This window comes from Rhipicephalus sanguineus, chromosome 11, assembly GCF_013339695.2.
Source record: "Rhipicephalus sanguineus isolate Rsan-2018 chromosome 11, BIME_Rsan_1.4, whole genome shotgun sequence".
In the NCBI taxonomy this organism is placed as follows: Eukaryota; Metazoa; Arthropoda; class Arachnida; order Ixodida; family Ixodidae; genus Rhipicephalus; species Rhipicephalus sanguineus.
The window spans coordinates 75,848,039-75,862,807 of record NC_051186.1 but is presented as its reverse complement, the minus strand read 5'-3'; the positions used below and the strand labels follow the sequence as shown (position 1 = coordinate 75,862,807).

Genomic DNA, 14,769 nt, shown 5'->3' with positions numbered 1-14,769 from the left:
TTCGGAGTGAAGTTTGACTCGGATGTGGGCTTCACATATCGAAACAATGTAGCGTTCACTGCATGCCGTATTGGCATTCCCCCTCGCTTCATGTTCACTTAGTGTGCTCTGACAAGAACGGAAAATATCACCCGCGTACTGCCGCTCAGCTTCACGTAGCTAAAGGCGGAACGACTGTTGGCTGGCACTGCTTTGTTCATAGTTTGGTTTATGTTTCGGTTAACTTTACATACCGTCCTTACTGCGCGGTATGCTGCGTTAACGATCAACATGATTAAGTATGTGAAGCCTACGACAGCTCTCAGAATTTTTTTCACGGAGACACAATAAGATAAGCGCTACGCACTTTAGACTAATGAAATATTGAACAGCACTTGATGCCGCTCGCGAATCACTAGTACAGTATAGTGGATCAGGAGAAACATATGAGACGATATTTTTTTCCCGTTGTAGCTCACTAATATACATATTTTTTCGGCCTTTAAATCGCTGTAGCGTAATTTGTGTCGTCACACTGTATTGCACCTTGGGTTGGTGTCATATTTCTGAACATATTCTCGGAGACAGAAATTTCTCCGAGTTGTTGATAATTTTATCAACGACGGGTTTTCTGTACCCTTTCATGTTTTGATGCCCTGGCGTGTATCAGCATTTTTTGCCGCAATGTCTTGCTCGATAAGCCGTCGCGCTAACTTAGAAGGTTGGGTGCCCCGCTGCCGAACTCGGAGGCACGGGTTCGATTCCCAGCAGCGTCGGCCACATTTCGATGGGGGCGAAACGCGAGATCACGAATGTGCTTGATTTAGGCGCACGTTAAGAGAACCGCGGCTGGGCCAAATTAATCGGCAGTCGCCCACAACAGCGTTCCTCAAAATCGCATGATAGTTTTCGCTCACCAATCGCCATAAATTATATTACTTCTCGCTCTGCTTCCGCGCATGTGGATGTACCTTCCTTCTTTTCATCTACCCTGCACTTCACTGGACGTACATGTTACCTTCACATAAGTATTTATTTACTATTAACGGGACAGCGTTAAAGCACTCGTTTCGCAGAAATTGCGGTGTCGGCGTCGTTCGTTGTGAGTGAAAAATGACCGTTAACCATGAGCGGAAATTCGAGGTAGATGCAAATAAAGAAATTATAAATAAATCTTTCGTTCGAGTGGAATCGGGGATACGCAGCTGCGACCCCTCGCTCCGTGGCGCGGTGCGTTTAGCCGCTCGTCCACCACGCATACATCATCTAGCATACTAACGGCGAGCTATCTATATGCACCATTTACTGTTGGTGGTACGCACATCCCGGAGGTGCTTCAGTGTGGCTTTACTATCACCTGCGAGATGGCGCAGAGTGCCCACGGGCGCGCTTTAAACCAGTGTTCTTCCATCATACCAGTTTCGAAACTCCCCACAGGGCCCTGTATCAAAATCTGAACTCGTCATTGGCCGAAATCATGGGAGTTCTGCAGATTGTAGCGTCATCTGTTGACCAATACACTAACAAACGCTACATCAAACGCTGCGCAGTCATTAGCGCCGCCGCATACTACCAGAAAACATGGCAGCGCATGCAGCAGTGGCGTGCTTGTATTTTGTATCACTGCGCCTAGATGGCGCGACAATCTGCAAACCACCGCGGAATCGGGCAATGGCTTTTTCGGGTTTCGGAACACAGTTTCACATCTGGTATGATTGAAAAACTCTGCTTTAAACGGCATCGCCCCGCCGTGTTTCGTCGCGCCGAATGCATAGGTATAGAAGCTGGAGGACATCCGGACTTTGGCTTTCCTTGCGTCACGGTTTAAATGTCCACCAGGAAGCGAAGCTGAGCTAGCAATTGGGAAGGCGATACGAACACGGTCCAAATACACCATCACGTTCTACTCTTGGAAGCGAAGCTCAAGCGTCCTCTAAGTTTTATTGCGATATGGACAGTCTCGACGGGTTTTTGCCGTCGCCGTTGCCATCGCCGTCATGTCCCGTATAGAGTCCAAATTGATAAGATCCCCCGCGCATCGTATGTTCTACCGCGGGTAAACGTGCTGGAGCGGGGGCGACGAAAGCGGCCGAAGCAGAGATCAAACGAGCCGGCCCATTTCTGTCGCTCGGAGGGCGCATGCGATAACATTACCCTGCTCGGGAAGCCTGCCTTCGAAGCAAACAGAAAACGCCCCGCCCGTCTTGAACAAGCATGAAAAGACGCGAGGGAGGCGAGGGGTTGTCCGGAAGCGAACTGAAGGAGTTGCCGCTCGAGCAGCAAATTTGAACATTGATTCTAAGGGCGCGGTCGCGATCGCTGGCACGCGCACTATCTCAGGAGCCATCAGCTGGCGGCTCGTATACCCCTTGTACGTACTGCGCTCTAAACAAGAGGTTGCTATGCGGAAAGAGCATCTCTCCCTGGAGCGGCCGTATTCTCTTACACGAGCGCTTTGTAGTTACGCGAGATCGGATACAAAAGAGTTAGCTGCCAGCCTCACTTCGTATAACACTACAATTTGTTGCTGTCGCATTCATTGCTTCGCCCTTGTGGTGAAACTGTGACTTTTATGTGGCCTTTATGAGGCTCGTACTTCTTTCTGTCATGTGGAGCTTGACGCGTCCCGTGTAAGTTAGTTCTATGCGGCTGCACAACATAAGTTTCATCAGCTTCTGACAGCTGTTGTGTGGGTGTTCGTGTGTGTATTTCGAGAGTTGTAGCTCAACCCAGCCTATCGAAAGTCGCTTAGTACAGCATTTCACTCTTTTATAATGAAATCTTGTTCACATCTACTTGGCAAATTTAAATGGGCCTCATCAGATGCCGTTACTGTACATGACAGCACGGCGAGCTGGTCCGTGTAATTCTAAATCCCGTGGGTACTTTAGCTTTGATGGTGGTGTAGAAGTGTACTATACTTGTAAAACTATAACTACTTGCCTTTCAATCATCAATTATGCTATAGAGGACTAAGTATATGACCCACTAATATAGTAAATGCAATCTGACTTTTAAATGTAAGATTTATCAATTTGTATTTCGTCATTACAACAAGAAAGTAAACTGTATCGGTACCACCGTCGATCATATATATAGATTCCACAGTGGTACACTTAGGATACCGAATAAACTTTGCAGTGACATGTTGGTTGTCTCATTGGTTTTGCATCTTAATAGACGCTCAGTACGGCGAACACATGAACGGCAAAAAAAAAGGTAAGCCACCCAAGAGAATTTCACGCGCCGCTCAGAGTGCGCATACCTCTGCGAAGTCACTGACACTGGCCGCATAGGTGATTCGATTCGTAGTCAGAGGGACGCCACCGCAACCGCGGCCGTTGACCACTACACAAGGATTGCCGAGAGCCGTGAGCGCTGGCAGGAGGGCGCGCCAGGGCCGGCTCTGGCTGTCCGTGAAGCCGCCGCCAGCAAGGATCACCACCGGACCCGTCTGGTCCTCATTCACCCAGTCCAGCGCTACTAGGCCCCGGTCCGAGAGCTCCAACAGCTCGCGTCTGTACGACAGCCGCGGAAGCCAGCTCTGCGAACGAAATCAGCATGTTCGAAGTGCAGCATTGTTATGTGCTCAATATATCCCATTGTGCGCGCACCCCCGGCATGACATGTAGCCCTATGTACTCCGTGATTTTTGTGACTGCGGTTCGTTGAAAAGAGATTATCTTATGCTGCGAAGAGTTTTTGCAAGATGCGCTACATGGCGCGATTTCTGTATGAACTGACCATCTTCTGATAGCTGCAAGTTCGTACGCACGGCTATCAATGAAAATGTAATTACTCGCGCAGAAGAAACAGATATAGTGCGTTGTCAGGAACACCGCGTCTAAACTTCGCTTAATGCATGCACGGACTGTGCTGCCGGTAGTCACACATTACTCAAGTAGGTCAGTTAGGCCGCGGCACTTTAGGCAGTTTACTTCGTTCCTTTAGGCAAGAAAGACATCTCAGCGTCCGGTTTCCGAGGCTTGGATTGTGTCAGGATTACGGGGCTCTTTCCGTCCCCTCAAACGGACAAGTCGTAAGAGCAATGACCTAGCCAGCTGGCTTGAGAACTATTAATTGTGGCCATGTGGTTAACATTGTCCATTAGCTCTAGCCAAAATACAAAGACAAAAAAAAATAAGGCAGCGTCGCACTATAGCGGCGCCAAGCCTGAAGGAAGTGCGGAGCTGGGCAGCCTTCTTTTTCTCCTCGGTTTTCTCTTTCTTTCCTCCTCTATCTTTGTCTTTTTCTTGATCTCTGTATTTTTCTTCATATTTTTCGCGTTCTCTATCTTTCTATTTCTTGCCCCGCCACGGTGGTCTAGTGGTTATGGCGCTCGGCTGCGGGCCCGAACGTTGCGGGATCGAATCCCAGCCGCGGCGGCTGCATTTTCGATGGAAGCGAAAATGTTTGAGGCCCGTGTACTTAGATTTAGGTGCACGTTAAAGAACCCCAGGTGGTCTAAATTTCCGGAGCCCTCCACTACGGCCCCCTCAATAATCATATCGTGGTTTCGGGACGTTAGACCCAAGATATTAATATTATTCTTATTATATCTTTCTCGCTTGCTCCCTCTTTTCTTCTGTTTTTATACGTGGTTTTGCCTGCGTTACGCCAAGCGACGACAGCCCGTGCCCCTAAAGTGCTCCGCACTTTTCTTCATCAAGGTTCTCGAAGAACGAGAGGAAGAAACTTTTCCTTTGCGTGAGCGCGCACTCAATATGCTACAGATGGCTATGCTATTCGTTATTTTGCGTGCGTTACGCCACGCTACGACAGAATAGGATGACAGCATGAGACAGCATACGGCAGGCTGGGCCCCTAAAGTGCTTCGCACCTAAAAATAATACGTTGCCTATTTCCCGTGTTGACGATCTCCTGAAAAGGGGATATACCTATACATAATTATTTAAATAATTCACTAATTCACTGTGGCGCTTTTATATGGCAAAACCACGATATGTTATTGAGGGACGCCTTAATGGAGCGCTCCGGAAATTTTGACCATGAGGTGTTCTTTTTTACGCGCACCGTAATCTAGGTTACACGGGCCTCTAGCATTTCGCCTGCATTGAAATTAGGACCGCGCGATCGGGATTCGGTCCCCCGACCTTCGGGTCAGCAGTCGAGCACCATGGCTCGTCACCTAGACAAAAAGACAACGCTTACAAATGTAGTGGATAGTAGGTGATGGCAGGTGACGTAGGTGCTGGCCGCTCTCACACCAAAAATTAAAGAACCTCAGTAAAGTACACTCTTCCCAAGAAAGCTCAGTTTTCAGGGTAAGCGTGGAAATGAGTATGATCATCATGGGCGAAGTGGTAGATATAAAGTCTTACGCTAAGACGGCATGGTAAATGTGCAGTAACCAGAAGTGCTGTCATTTTGTTGTTATTAACAAAACGTATTTAGCAGGGGCCTCAAACACGCGGCGCCCGGACCTTTCGCTAGCCGCCCGCCCCGCACATGACTGCCTTCGTCCCAATTTTTTTTCGTAAGGCACCCTATGCTGTGACTATATGTTAGAATATGACCGTAAAACATTTCAGAATCGGTGTCCACGTTTTAGTCATCCAGGAGATCGGTACAGATATGTTTCGCGAATCCTGATGCCAGATCCTCTTAACAAATGATTCCTATGAGAGATACGTGAAAGGCCTGCTTTCCAGTGCAAAGTTCAATGCCACTCTCCGTCCCCCGATCCACTGCTAGGGTGCCTGGGTAGCCGAGTGGTTAGGACGCTCGCCATCGGATCGAGTTTAGGCTGGTTCGAGTCCCCTCTCGTGAAGAATTTCTTTTTGGCAAGATATTTTTTCTTTCTCTTTCTTTACGTCTTTCTTTCCGTCTGTCTGTTTCTTTCTTTCTTTATCTATCTATTTATTTATTTTTCCTTCTCTCTGTCTCTCTCAACTCGTTCTCAGGAAGCCGTACAGTGGCACATAGCCGTTATGATGATAGTTTTCTGCGATCGACTCACAAGGAACTATTTGCTAAACAGATTCGCTGTTGAAATAAAACGAGCATAGCCATGTATAATATGGTATAGCAAGGGGCGGGGAAGATAGAAGGGATAAGGCAATGGCCTAGCCAAACCTGGACCGGGTAGGCGCCCACCAGCTCTGCTGTGTTACAAGGTCATTGCAAGACTTTGTTCCCACTGTCCGTCTACGGACACTGGCGGAACCCCCTCCCCCCTCCTCACTACGGAGAACGCATTTGTCGCCCACACCTACCGTCCTCCGTTGGACCGGGCGCTTCTACTAGCAGGTGCGGCAGCGACGCAGTAACGCCCGAAAATGACCCTTCCTCGTATTTCAAGTGTGCGAGAAATGAGGTTTTGCGCGAAAGGACGATCTTCAATTTAGTGCTTCTGCCGGGGGGGCCTTTGGTGGCACCTGTGTTTGCGAATAGTGCTCAACAGGTGTGCACTGATGACATTGTTCGTCAAAACTTGACAAGGGACAAACCCGCCTCTCCCTTCACTCGTGGCGGATATGAAGAGAGGGTTAAGGGACTATACACGCGCTATCCGCACACCCGCTCCGCACGTGGCGGGACACCTGCCGCCCGCAAACGGAGGAGGAAAAACCGGAACGACGCCAATCGTCGCTCACGGGGTACCGGTTTTTCCTCCTCCGTTTGCGGGCGGCAGGTGTCCCGCCACGTGCGGAGCGGGTGTGCGGATGGCGCGTGTATAGTCCTTAAGTGGTCGTCCTCATGAAGGCGGTGACCATGGGCGTTGGAAAGCGTTCCCTTCATGGATCGCTCGTCAATTGATTCGACATTTCTAATTAAGGCATTTTCCCAACTAGGGACTGTATGTAACGAGCAGCGGATCTCCCGCTCGACACATTTTTCTGTCGTCTTACAACATGTAAATAACATTAATGAGAACTAAGAGACAATAATGCCAAGGAAAGTATAGGGGGTGTTATTTGTAATAGTTGGTATATAAATGTGTAGAAAGTAAAGTGGACGAAAAGGTAACATGTAAATAAACTTCTTTTAATTTTCCACTTCACGAGTCGCTCTCTGCCTCGGCTCTCTGCTCCGGACGTCCGTTGGCCTGCGCTTCGACATCTCCGCTCAGCAAAACGCTACCCGCTGGTCGGCTCATGCAGCAGGCTAGTTCGCAGCAGCTGTGACCCAGCGTTGCGGTACTAAGTGCAACGTGCGCCAATTTTTTTTCAGTTTTTTTTACTACTTTTGAAAGTATCTCACAAGGGTACTTCTGGCATCGCGGAAGCATGCAATTGGTTATTGGAACCTACCATTACCTCACAATCTCTATGTCTTCGACACCATTCAAGCTAACCTATAACGTAGTTTTATTCGGCACCTTGGCATTCGAACGTGAGCTCCACTCCGTGAAAGCCATAGAAAGAGTGAGGCTGATGCCTCCTTCGTCGGCGCATTGCCTGTCTATGTTTTTTTGGCAAGAGAAGACTAATTTTCATCGCTAAAACAGCTGCTTGAGTGAGTTGGTTCATGATTAAGATAGATTAAGATAGATAGGTGCGTGTGTTCCTTCTTAAGTGCTTCGCCTCTTTGCGCCAGTAAATCTATCTTAATTTTCATCGTTCACATAATGCGGCTCCTCCGCGGGAAAACTTGGAGCACATCGATACGTTCCATGATGCCGCTGTACAGAGCACTGTTTGAGGGATTTTTACGTTACAGCTTGCCGATGCTGGCTCATACATGCAAGACGAACAACCGCACCGTCAAAAGTTTGCAAGGCCAGGCACTACGCACGTGCTTAGGATTACCACGCTGCACCTCAATTCACGGAACAATTACGATCGCAAGAGACCATCCGATTCCAACATACGTCACCACTGACAATTTAAGAGCGCACATTGAACATATCCGTCGAGTTCCCGGACACCATATTGCTGCGTTGCCACTTCAGAGAGCGCAAGCCATGTTTTCAAAGATTGTTTCGACTCATAGAGAATGCTTTCCGTCGGGCTTTACTCCAGCAGCAAGACCACTAATGTCGCCTCCGTGGTGCCTACACCAACCACAGGTACGCCTCACAATTCCGGGAATAACGAAGAAGAGCCGTCATTCAACAGTGGCCCCACGACAGGCGACATTGTCACTACTCAATGAGAAGTATGGCCAAAGGACGCACAGTTACACCGAGGGATCGGTCTTTGCCGGCAGCTCCACAGGTGCTGTTGTTATTCCGGCCTGCCAAGTGACTGTCAAGTTGAGGGTGTCCCACAGGACATCAACAGCAGCGGAGCTTGCCGCCAGTGGCGCATCCAAGGGGGGGAGGGCACACCGGGCCCGTGTCCCCTCTCAAAAAAAATTTTTCCCCATGGGATACAGAGCGCAAGATGACACTCGATCCCACTTATCTGTCCGGACCCAATGTCGGATCAAGAAAGTGTCCCCCCCCCCTTCCCGAAAAAAATTTCTGCCTACGCCACTGCTTTCTGCCTTACGTGCCGCTATAATTTATATCGCGGAAGCCCAGCCTCAAAAGGGCGCTGTCTATTGCGGCTCTAGGGCATCCCTTCAGAGTCTGCAATCAGCATTACGACGAAAGGTGCACGAGCAGTTAGTAGACGAAATGAGAGAAGTTCTTCACCAAGGTTTATAAAAGAGACATGACGTTGTGTTTCAATGGCTGCCGGGACATTGTGGCATTGTCGCTAACAACCTCGCTGATGATGCTGCTCGGTCAGCGCCCACGAGGATGCCCAGACATCCCAATACCCTTGTAGAGGACAGCCGCTGCAAAGGGCCTTCGCTCGTTCGCTGACGCAATGTCGCAAACTCGGTTGAGCGACCCCAGTGCCTGTAACCGTGGCCTACATAAATTAGACCCATCTAGGAAGCTGCAAGTTCCATCACACCTCTCCCGCCATGATGCAACTTTACTGTGACGCCTGTGGTTAGGAGTAGCTTTGAGGAAGGCTTACTCTTTTCGCATAGGAATAGCAGACACCTCCAGATGCGACTCGTGCAATAGTGACGAAATGATAGAACATCTACTGTGTTTCTGTGAACGTTTCGTGAACGAGCGAATCGTTCTTCTCAATGTGGTCAACAAGAGAGACGACAGACCGTTTTCCGAAAGAGAATATCCTTGGATCGTGGCCCTACGCGTCGCAGGCCAGCAAAGCGATGCGAGCATTGCTACTGCTTCTAAAATCGGCCGGTTTGAGCTACCGCTTGTAGGCGTGCAATGGACAGGTGCATATGTCGCATATGGACCCTGACCGTGCTTTCTTCTTTCTTTTATTTCCTTCCCCCCAGTGTAGGGTAGCAAACCGGACGCCCGTATGATGGAACTCCATTCCTTTCCTTCCTCCTCCTCCTTGGCAATTCTTTCTAGGTATTTCTGTTGCGCAAGTCTTTTATAAGTATTTCTGTGCTGTATCATTTCCCTTTATTGGGCAGTGTGTTAAGCTTTGGGGCCACCATATGCTCATTGTACCCATCCACTCGCCCGAGACGCGTACTACTACCTCGGCTGCGCTGGGACGCAAGCAGCCTTGCAAAGCGCTACTTCTGTGCATGACATGCCCGTCTCGCTAGAATGTATGCTTTGACAAGGAAGCTGTGGAGGCGTCGTTGCATGTAAACCCCCTCCCCATGCGAGCGAGTTTCTCTTTCGCCACTCGAGGCGAGGCGCAGCAACGCCACCTTCTCATTCTCAGCGAGCCCCATGGCATCTTCATGATATCGCCCCGATGCGCACCGGGGCACCAAGGCGCCACGATGATTGGACGAAACGGTGCACCGGGGCGCCCCGATGCGCACCGGTGCGAGTTCATGAAGATGCCTTCACTCTCGCCACACCGCAATGCCGTTTGACCAGGGTGCCTTTCACTCTTCCAGCGCCACGCTGAGGCAACGCGCGACACTGCCGAGCTCTACTGAGCAATACGACAGCTCACGGCGAAGGGTCGACTAAGGGATCTTTTTTGTACGCTTTCCGTAACAGAACGGAACGAAACATCACGAGAGGGAGCAATCAGCCAATTGGAGAATGGCGAGCGCCCCGGAAGAAAGCATCACGTCTTGATGATCTGCTGAGGGAATTCAGAAAGGTAGTCAAACCATGAATAGACAGAAAATTATCATAACTGAATATCAGTATTGGGGGCATTGTTTTTCATTGATTGAAATGGCAGGGCACGATTACTTTCACAATTTGGTTAATGACTTGATTGGACGCAATCTCATGAGACGTTCGGTGAGAGAAGTGGTTACGATTTTTGCATACTCTCGACACCGGGTACAAAGCAGGCTTAGCCAGGCACAAAGCAGGCTAATTCGATTCTCCGGCGCAAGCGCCGGTCGACCGGAGACCGTTCTATATCCGTTCTATCGGACGGAATGGCTCCTCCGTCAGTTCTCATTCTTTGCCGAAATGATTGACAGCACTGACTTTTTCGGTTATTATTTTCACGTCTGACTGTCAGACAAGCAATCATTGCTCCCTCTCGTCCTCTCATGAAGTTTCTTTTCGTTCTGTCAGAGAGCGCGTACAAAATTGCTCCCTAAGAAAAGCTTAGCTGCTAAACCTTTTCATGGAAATCTACGTTCACGGACGCACAAGAACATCGTAAAATCGGTCAATGAGGTCGACGTTCCTCAATAACTGCACTAACAGAAGAATAGTGTTTTTCTCTTCTGCCGACAGATGTGGCGACGGTCCCAAAACAATCGGTTCAATAAATGTTCTAGTGTAGACTCCGTTTGAGTTTGTACTTCTAGCCTCACACTCTACATCTTTTCCTCTTTCGATTCCTCGTTTGTACTCCTAATTTTGGGTGTCAAAAGCCGCGAACTTGCCCCGTCAATTTTATAGTCTAGTGGTTTATTTTTTGCTGGATGGCAGCAACATCGTAAACCTTACACAGGGCCCGCACATATTTGTGGTTGCTTTGTGGTGCCTTTCTTGGCTTTCATGTTTACGCACCGTCGGTGTGCTTTGAGGCAGAGAATCTGAGCACCCTCTTATGAAAGCACAGTATTCACGGCCTTGTAATACAGGTTTCCTTCAGTTCACAGTGTCACTATATCTCGAATGGGTCTCGCACTACCGTATAACGTCAACGACGAGAGATCTATGTTAGTGATCTTCTAAAACAAGATATGTGCGATTATTGTACAGTTGTGTATTCTTGCTGTTATGCTCAGACGATGTGAAAGCGGTGACCATTAGATATTGTATTGCGAAAAAAACTATCATGATACCTTAATTCGTGTTTTAGGGCAATTATTCTGAATTAAATTGCAATTAATTATATATATTATCCCGATGTCGTTCATGTTCTGTTATTGCTTAAATAAAATCAAATCTCAGTCTAGAAATCAGACGGAATTTTGCATTCGGTATGTTCATTTCGGGCAAAGATATATACTTTTCACGTGGTTGGCGAACAGCGGCACGTCGAACGGCCCGTCGAACGTGGTAGTGCTTTAAGCAAGGTGAACCTATGCAACTTGCACCGCAAAATGAAGCTAAATGAATCACATTTATCGACACATTTATGAAGACGTCCAGGAAGCTAAATTCATCGAAAGCTCAAAGTACGTTGCTCTTTCTAGCCACTTGTCGACACAACTAGCTGTACGTAGATGTGTAGAAAGTGGCTCAAAGTGTTAAAGCCGGAAGTTTGCCGGTCTATTACACACATTTTCTCGTGTAGGCAACAGCAGGCGTGTTTCTTCTGCAAGCCCACATGCTACGTAGTATCGCTGCGATCTTTTCTCTTTCTCCACCTTCCTACCCTCTTACCTTCATTCATACTTTACCTCCTCCTCCTAATGATTCTTGCTACAGCGTAGAGTGAGGTGCGCGAAAAATTCGCGGGAACTCACGCGTGGGTTTTTATGATTGAGTAGTTTATGACAAATTTTTTTCCACGTGAGAAGCCTTTATAACCCTTCCTTTAATTTAAGTCGTAACCAAATCACAGCTAATTCACAGGTGTTAAAGCCCTTTACGCCGGCCAAATTTTTATCTACGGAACAGAGCAAAACAAGCTAAACACAATCGAAGGACGTCAAAGAAACGCTGGTGTTTTTTTTTTTTCGTTAGTCAGGATTTTGCTCGGTTCGCCATAAGAAAATGGATTACCAACTAGCTCAGCAAACTGTCACTCGGAAAGTAAATTCCTACCAGCCCTTTAAAACCGACTAACCAACATGTCTCATAAAAAAATTTTATGAAAAAGTACGAAGCCTGCTCAGGCGCATGGAGCACTAGTAGAATGGGAGGGTTTACTTTCCGTTCTTTGCTCTACGCCTTCGCACGACGTCCATTTTTCGGGAATATGAGACAAAACATTAACTGCGATATGCCTGCGTAAGCAGTGCCGCTTAATATCTTACTGATCGACTGTAATCACCCAACCTGCCTGCTCATCCGAAACAGCTAAACTGGTCAATGTGAATGCTGATGTTGTCGTTATAGCACGCTCACGTTGTAGAGGAAGCCGACGAGGCACTGCATGTTGGCGCCGAAGCACCAGATCGGGGCCCAGTAGTAGTTCCGGATGAATTCGTCCATGCCGCCGGACAGGAAGCGGCGTAGGCGGCCGGCGCGGCACACGAGCCGCGGTTTGCGCACCACTACCAGGATGTAGTACACGACGTACACGGCGCATGACACGCACACCAGGAGTTCGCCCTGGGTGGACAACTTCATGCGCGGTATGATGGCCATTCTTGTTCTCGCAGGTCGCCTCTCTTCTTTTTTCTTAGCCCTTCTTTATTCCACCGCACGAGCGGGTCGTGTTTCAACAGCATCGACTGGCCATGGTGATGATGATGGCAATGGCGCACCGTTCAATGCAAGAAAAGGGCACAGATGCGGTTTACGTAGCTCTTTATAGCAATGATAATTTTAGCCCCACGTCTATTATCGACAGAGGTAAATAAGTGTTCAAGGATCAGGAACATATCCTGGAATATAGAACCGCTCATATCTCTACCAGAGGCTTTATGAGTATGTCTACATCAAGTTCAAAGCGCGCAGTATGAATAACGTTGTAAAGCTTAAAAGAAGAAAAAAACATCGGCATTATAGAATGAAGTTGGTCAGACCAAGAGATAAACATTACAAGAGCAGTGCATGAGAAATAAAGAAAATTTAATATCTAATATTCATGACATGGGGCACATGCCTACGCAATCGGGCAATATGATAAAGTTAACAAAGCGCCTTTATTTTTTATGTACACCGTATAACGCTATAGAGAGCGCCGCAAACAGTTCATTGCCCGTACTCAAAAAAATAAAAAATAAAATAAAGACGCCAGGCCGGCGCGGAAAGGCCAGCACAGTCAGAGCGAAAACTGGAAGAGCGGCATTTCTACAGCCCTTTAAAAACTCCCTTGGGACAAGTACACTAGTAACGTACCCACTACGCCACAAATCATAATTTTTGTGAAGTTGGGAAGCACCCACTACGCCATTATTCTTCATTTTGCGGAGAGGCGAGGTACCATCTGTAAGGCATTATGTGCACTTTGTTCATGCGACGGCTGTCGACAAGCCCTTTGCAATGGGTTTGAAGCTTTAACAGACCCACTAGTTACGTAATTCACATTCTGTGACGCCCGGTCGTTATTTAACTCTCCCCACCACGCTATATATACAGTTCACGTTAACGTGAGAACGAGAGAGAGGAGGGAAAGAACTTTATTGAGACACTGACGAAATGGATCATGGCGGCCTTATGGGCCTCCTTGGCAACCAATAGAAGTACACTTGCGAGGAACACAATACGCTATAAATCATCATAATTTTTATGAAGTAGGAAAGCAGCCACTATGCCATTTTTCGTCATTCTTTGGAGAACCGTGGTACTCGCTAAACACCTGTAAGGCATTATGTGCACTTTGCTGATGCTGTGGCTCATGATGATGAAGAACTATGCCAGAGCCCTTTGTAATGGGTTGGAAGCATTCAACAAGCCACTCGTCGCACAAGTCACATGGTGTGACGCCTGTTTGCATTTTACTCTTCTACCACGCCACATTACATAAGTGAATGTGGTTCCTTCCCGACATTAGGCCTGTATAGGGTCTCTTTGCAAATCACTTTCAAGCACCGGCATAGCTCTGAGGTAGAATGCTGGGCTCCAACTCAGAGGCCCAGGTTCGAACCCCATTACAGCCTGGAATTTTTTGCTGATGTCGTTTTTTTTTTCTTATTTCGTGCGATATTCGGTGGCGGACAACTACGGCACCAAAAACGGCCCTTGTTGTGATCTCATAACAGCTTTCGCTGTAAAAAACAATAAGCGAAGTTTGCGCTCGTGGTGCAACGCTGGAACGAATGGCTGAGCTGGGTGGCCTTCCTTGTTTCTCTTTATTTTTCTTTCTTTCTTCCTGTCTTTCTTCCTCTCTCTTTTTTCATCCCCTTTTTGTCTCCATTTCTCTCTATCTCTTTCTTTCTTCATCTGTCTACTTCTCTCTCTCCACCTCGCTCTTTCTATATTTTTCTCTTTCTTCCCTTTCTTTCTCTCACTCTCTCTCTCCTATTATCGCTTCCTCTTCTTCATTTCTCTCTCCCTCTCTCTATTCCTTCTTCTCTCCTTTTTCTTCCTGCCTTGCTGTCTGTCTTTTTTTATCTCTTTTTTGTGTCGATTCATTTCTATCTCTCTCTGTCTATTTGTTTTTATGTATCGGCATCTTTTTTCTCTTTCTTCGCATTCTTTTTCTTTACTGCTCTCTCTTTTTTTTGTTTCTATATCTCTCTTTCCCGTCTCTCTCTTTTTATTTTTTTATCTCTGTACTTGTTCTCTTGCCAATC

At 47.6% G+C, this 14,769-nt stretch overlaps 1 protein-coding gene across 1 annotated transcript in view; it reads right to left on the bottom strand.

The window, feature by feature from the left end:
- Positions 1-12,673, bottom strand: part of LOC119375165 (phospholipase ABHD3-like) — a 33,724-nt gene extending 21,051 nt beyond the window's left edge. The window contains exons 1-2 of the mRNA XM_037645357.2: positions 12,434-12,673; positions 3,245-3,523 (exon numbers count right to left, since the gene is read on the bottom strand). Coding sequence (XP_037501285.1) covers positions 3,245-3,523; positions 12,434-12,658 — 504 coding nt within the window. The 5' untranslated portion in view covers positions 12,659-12,673. The remainder of the gene's footprint in view (positions 1-3,244; positions 3,524-12,433) is intronic.
- Positions 12,674-14,769: the final 2,096 nt, after the last annotated feature.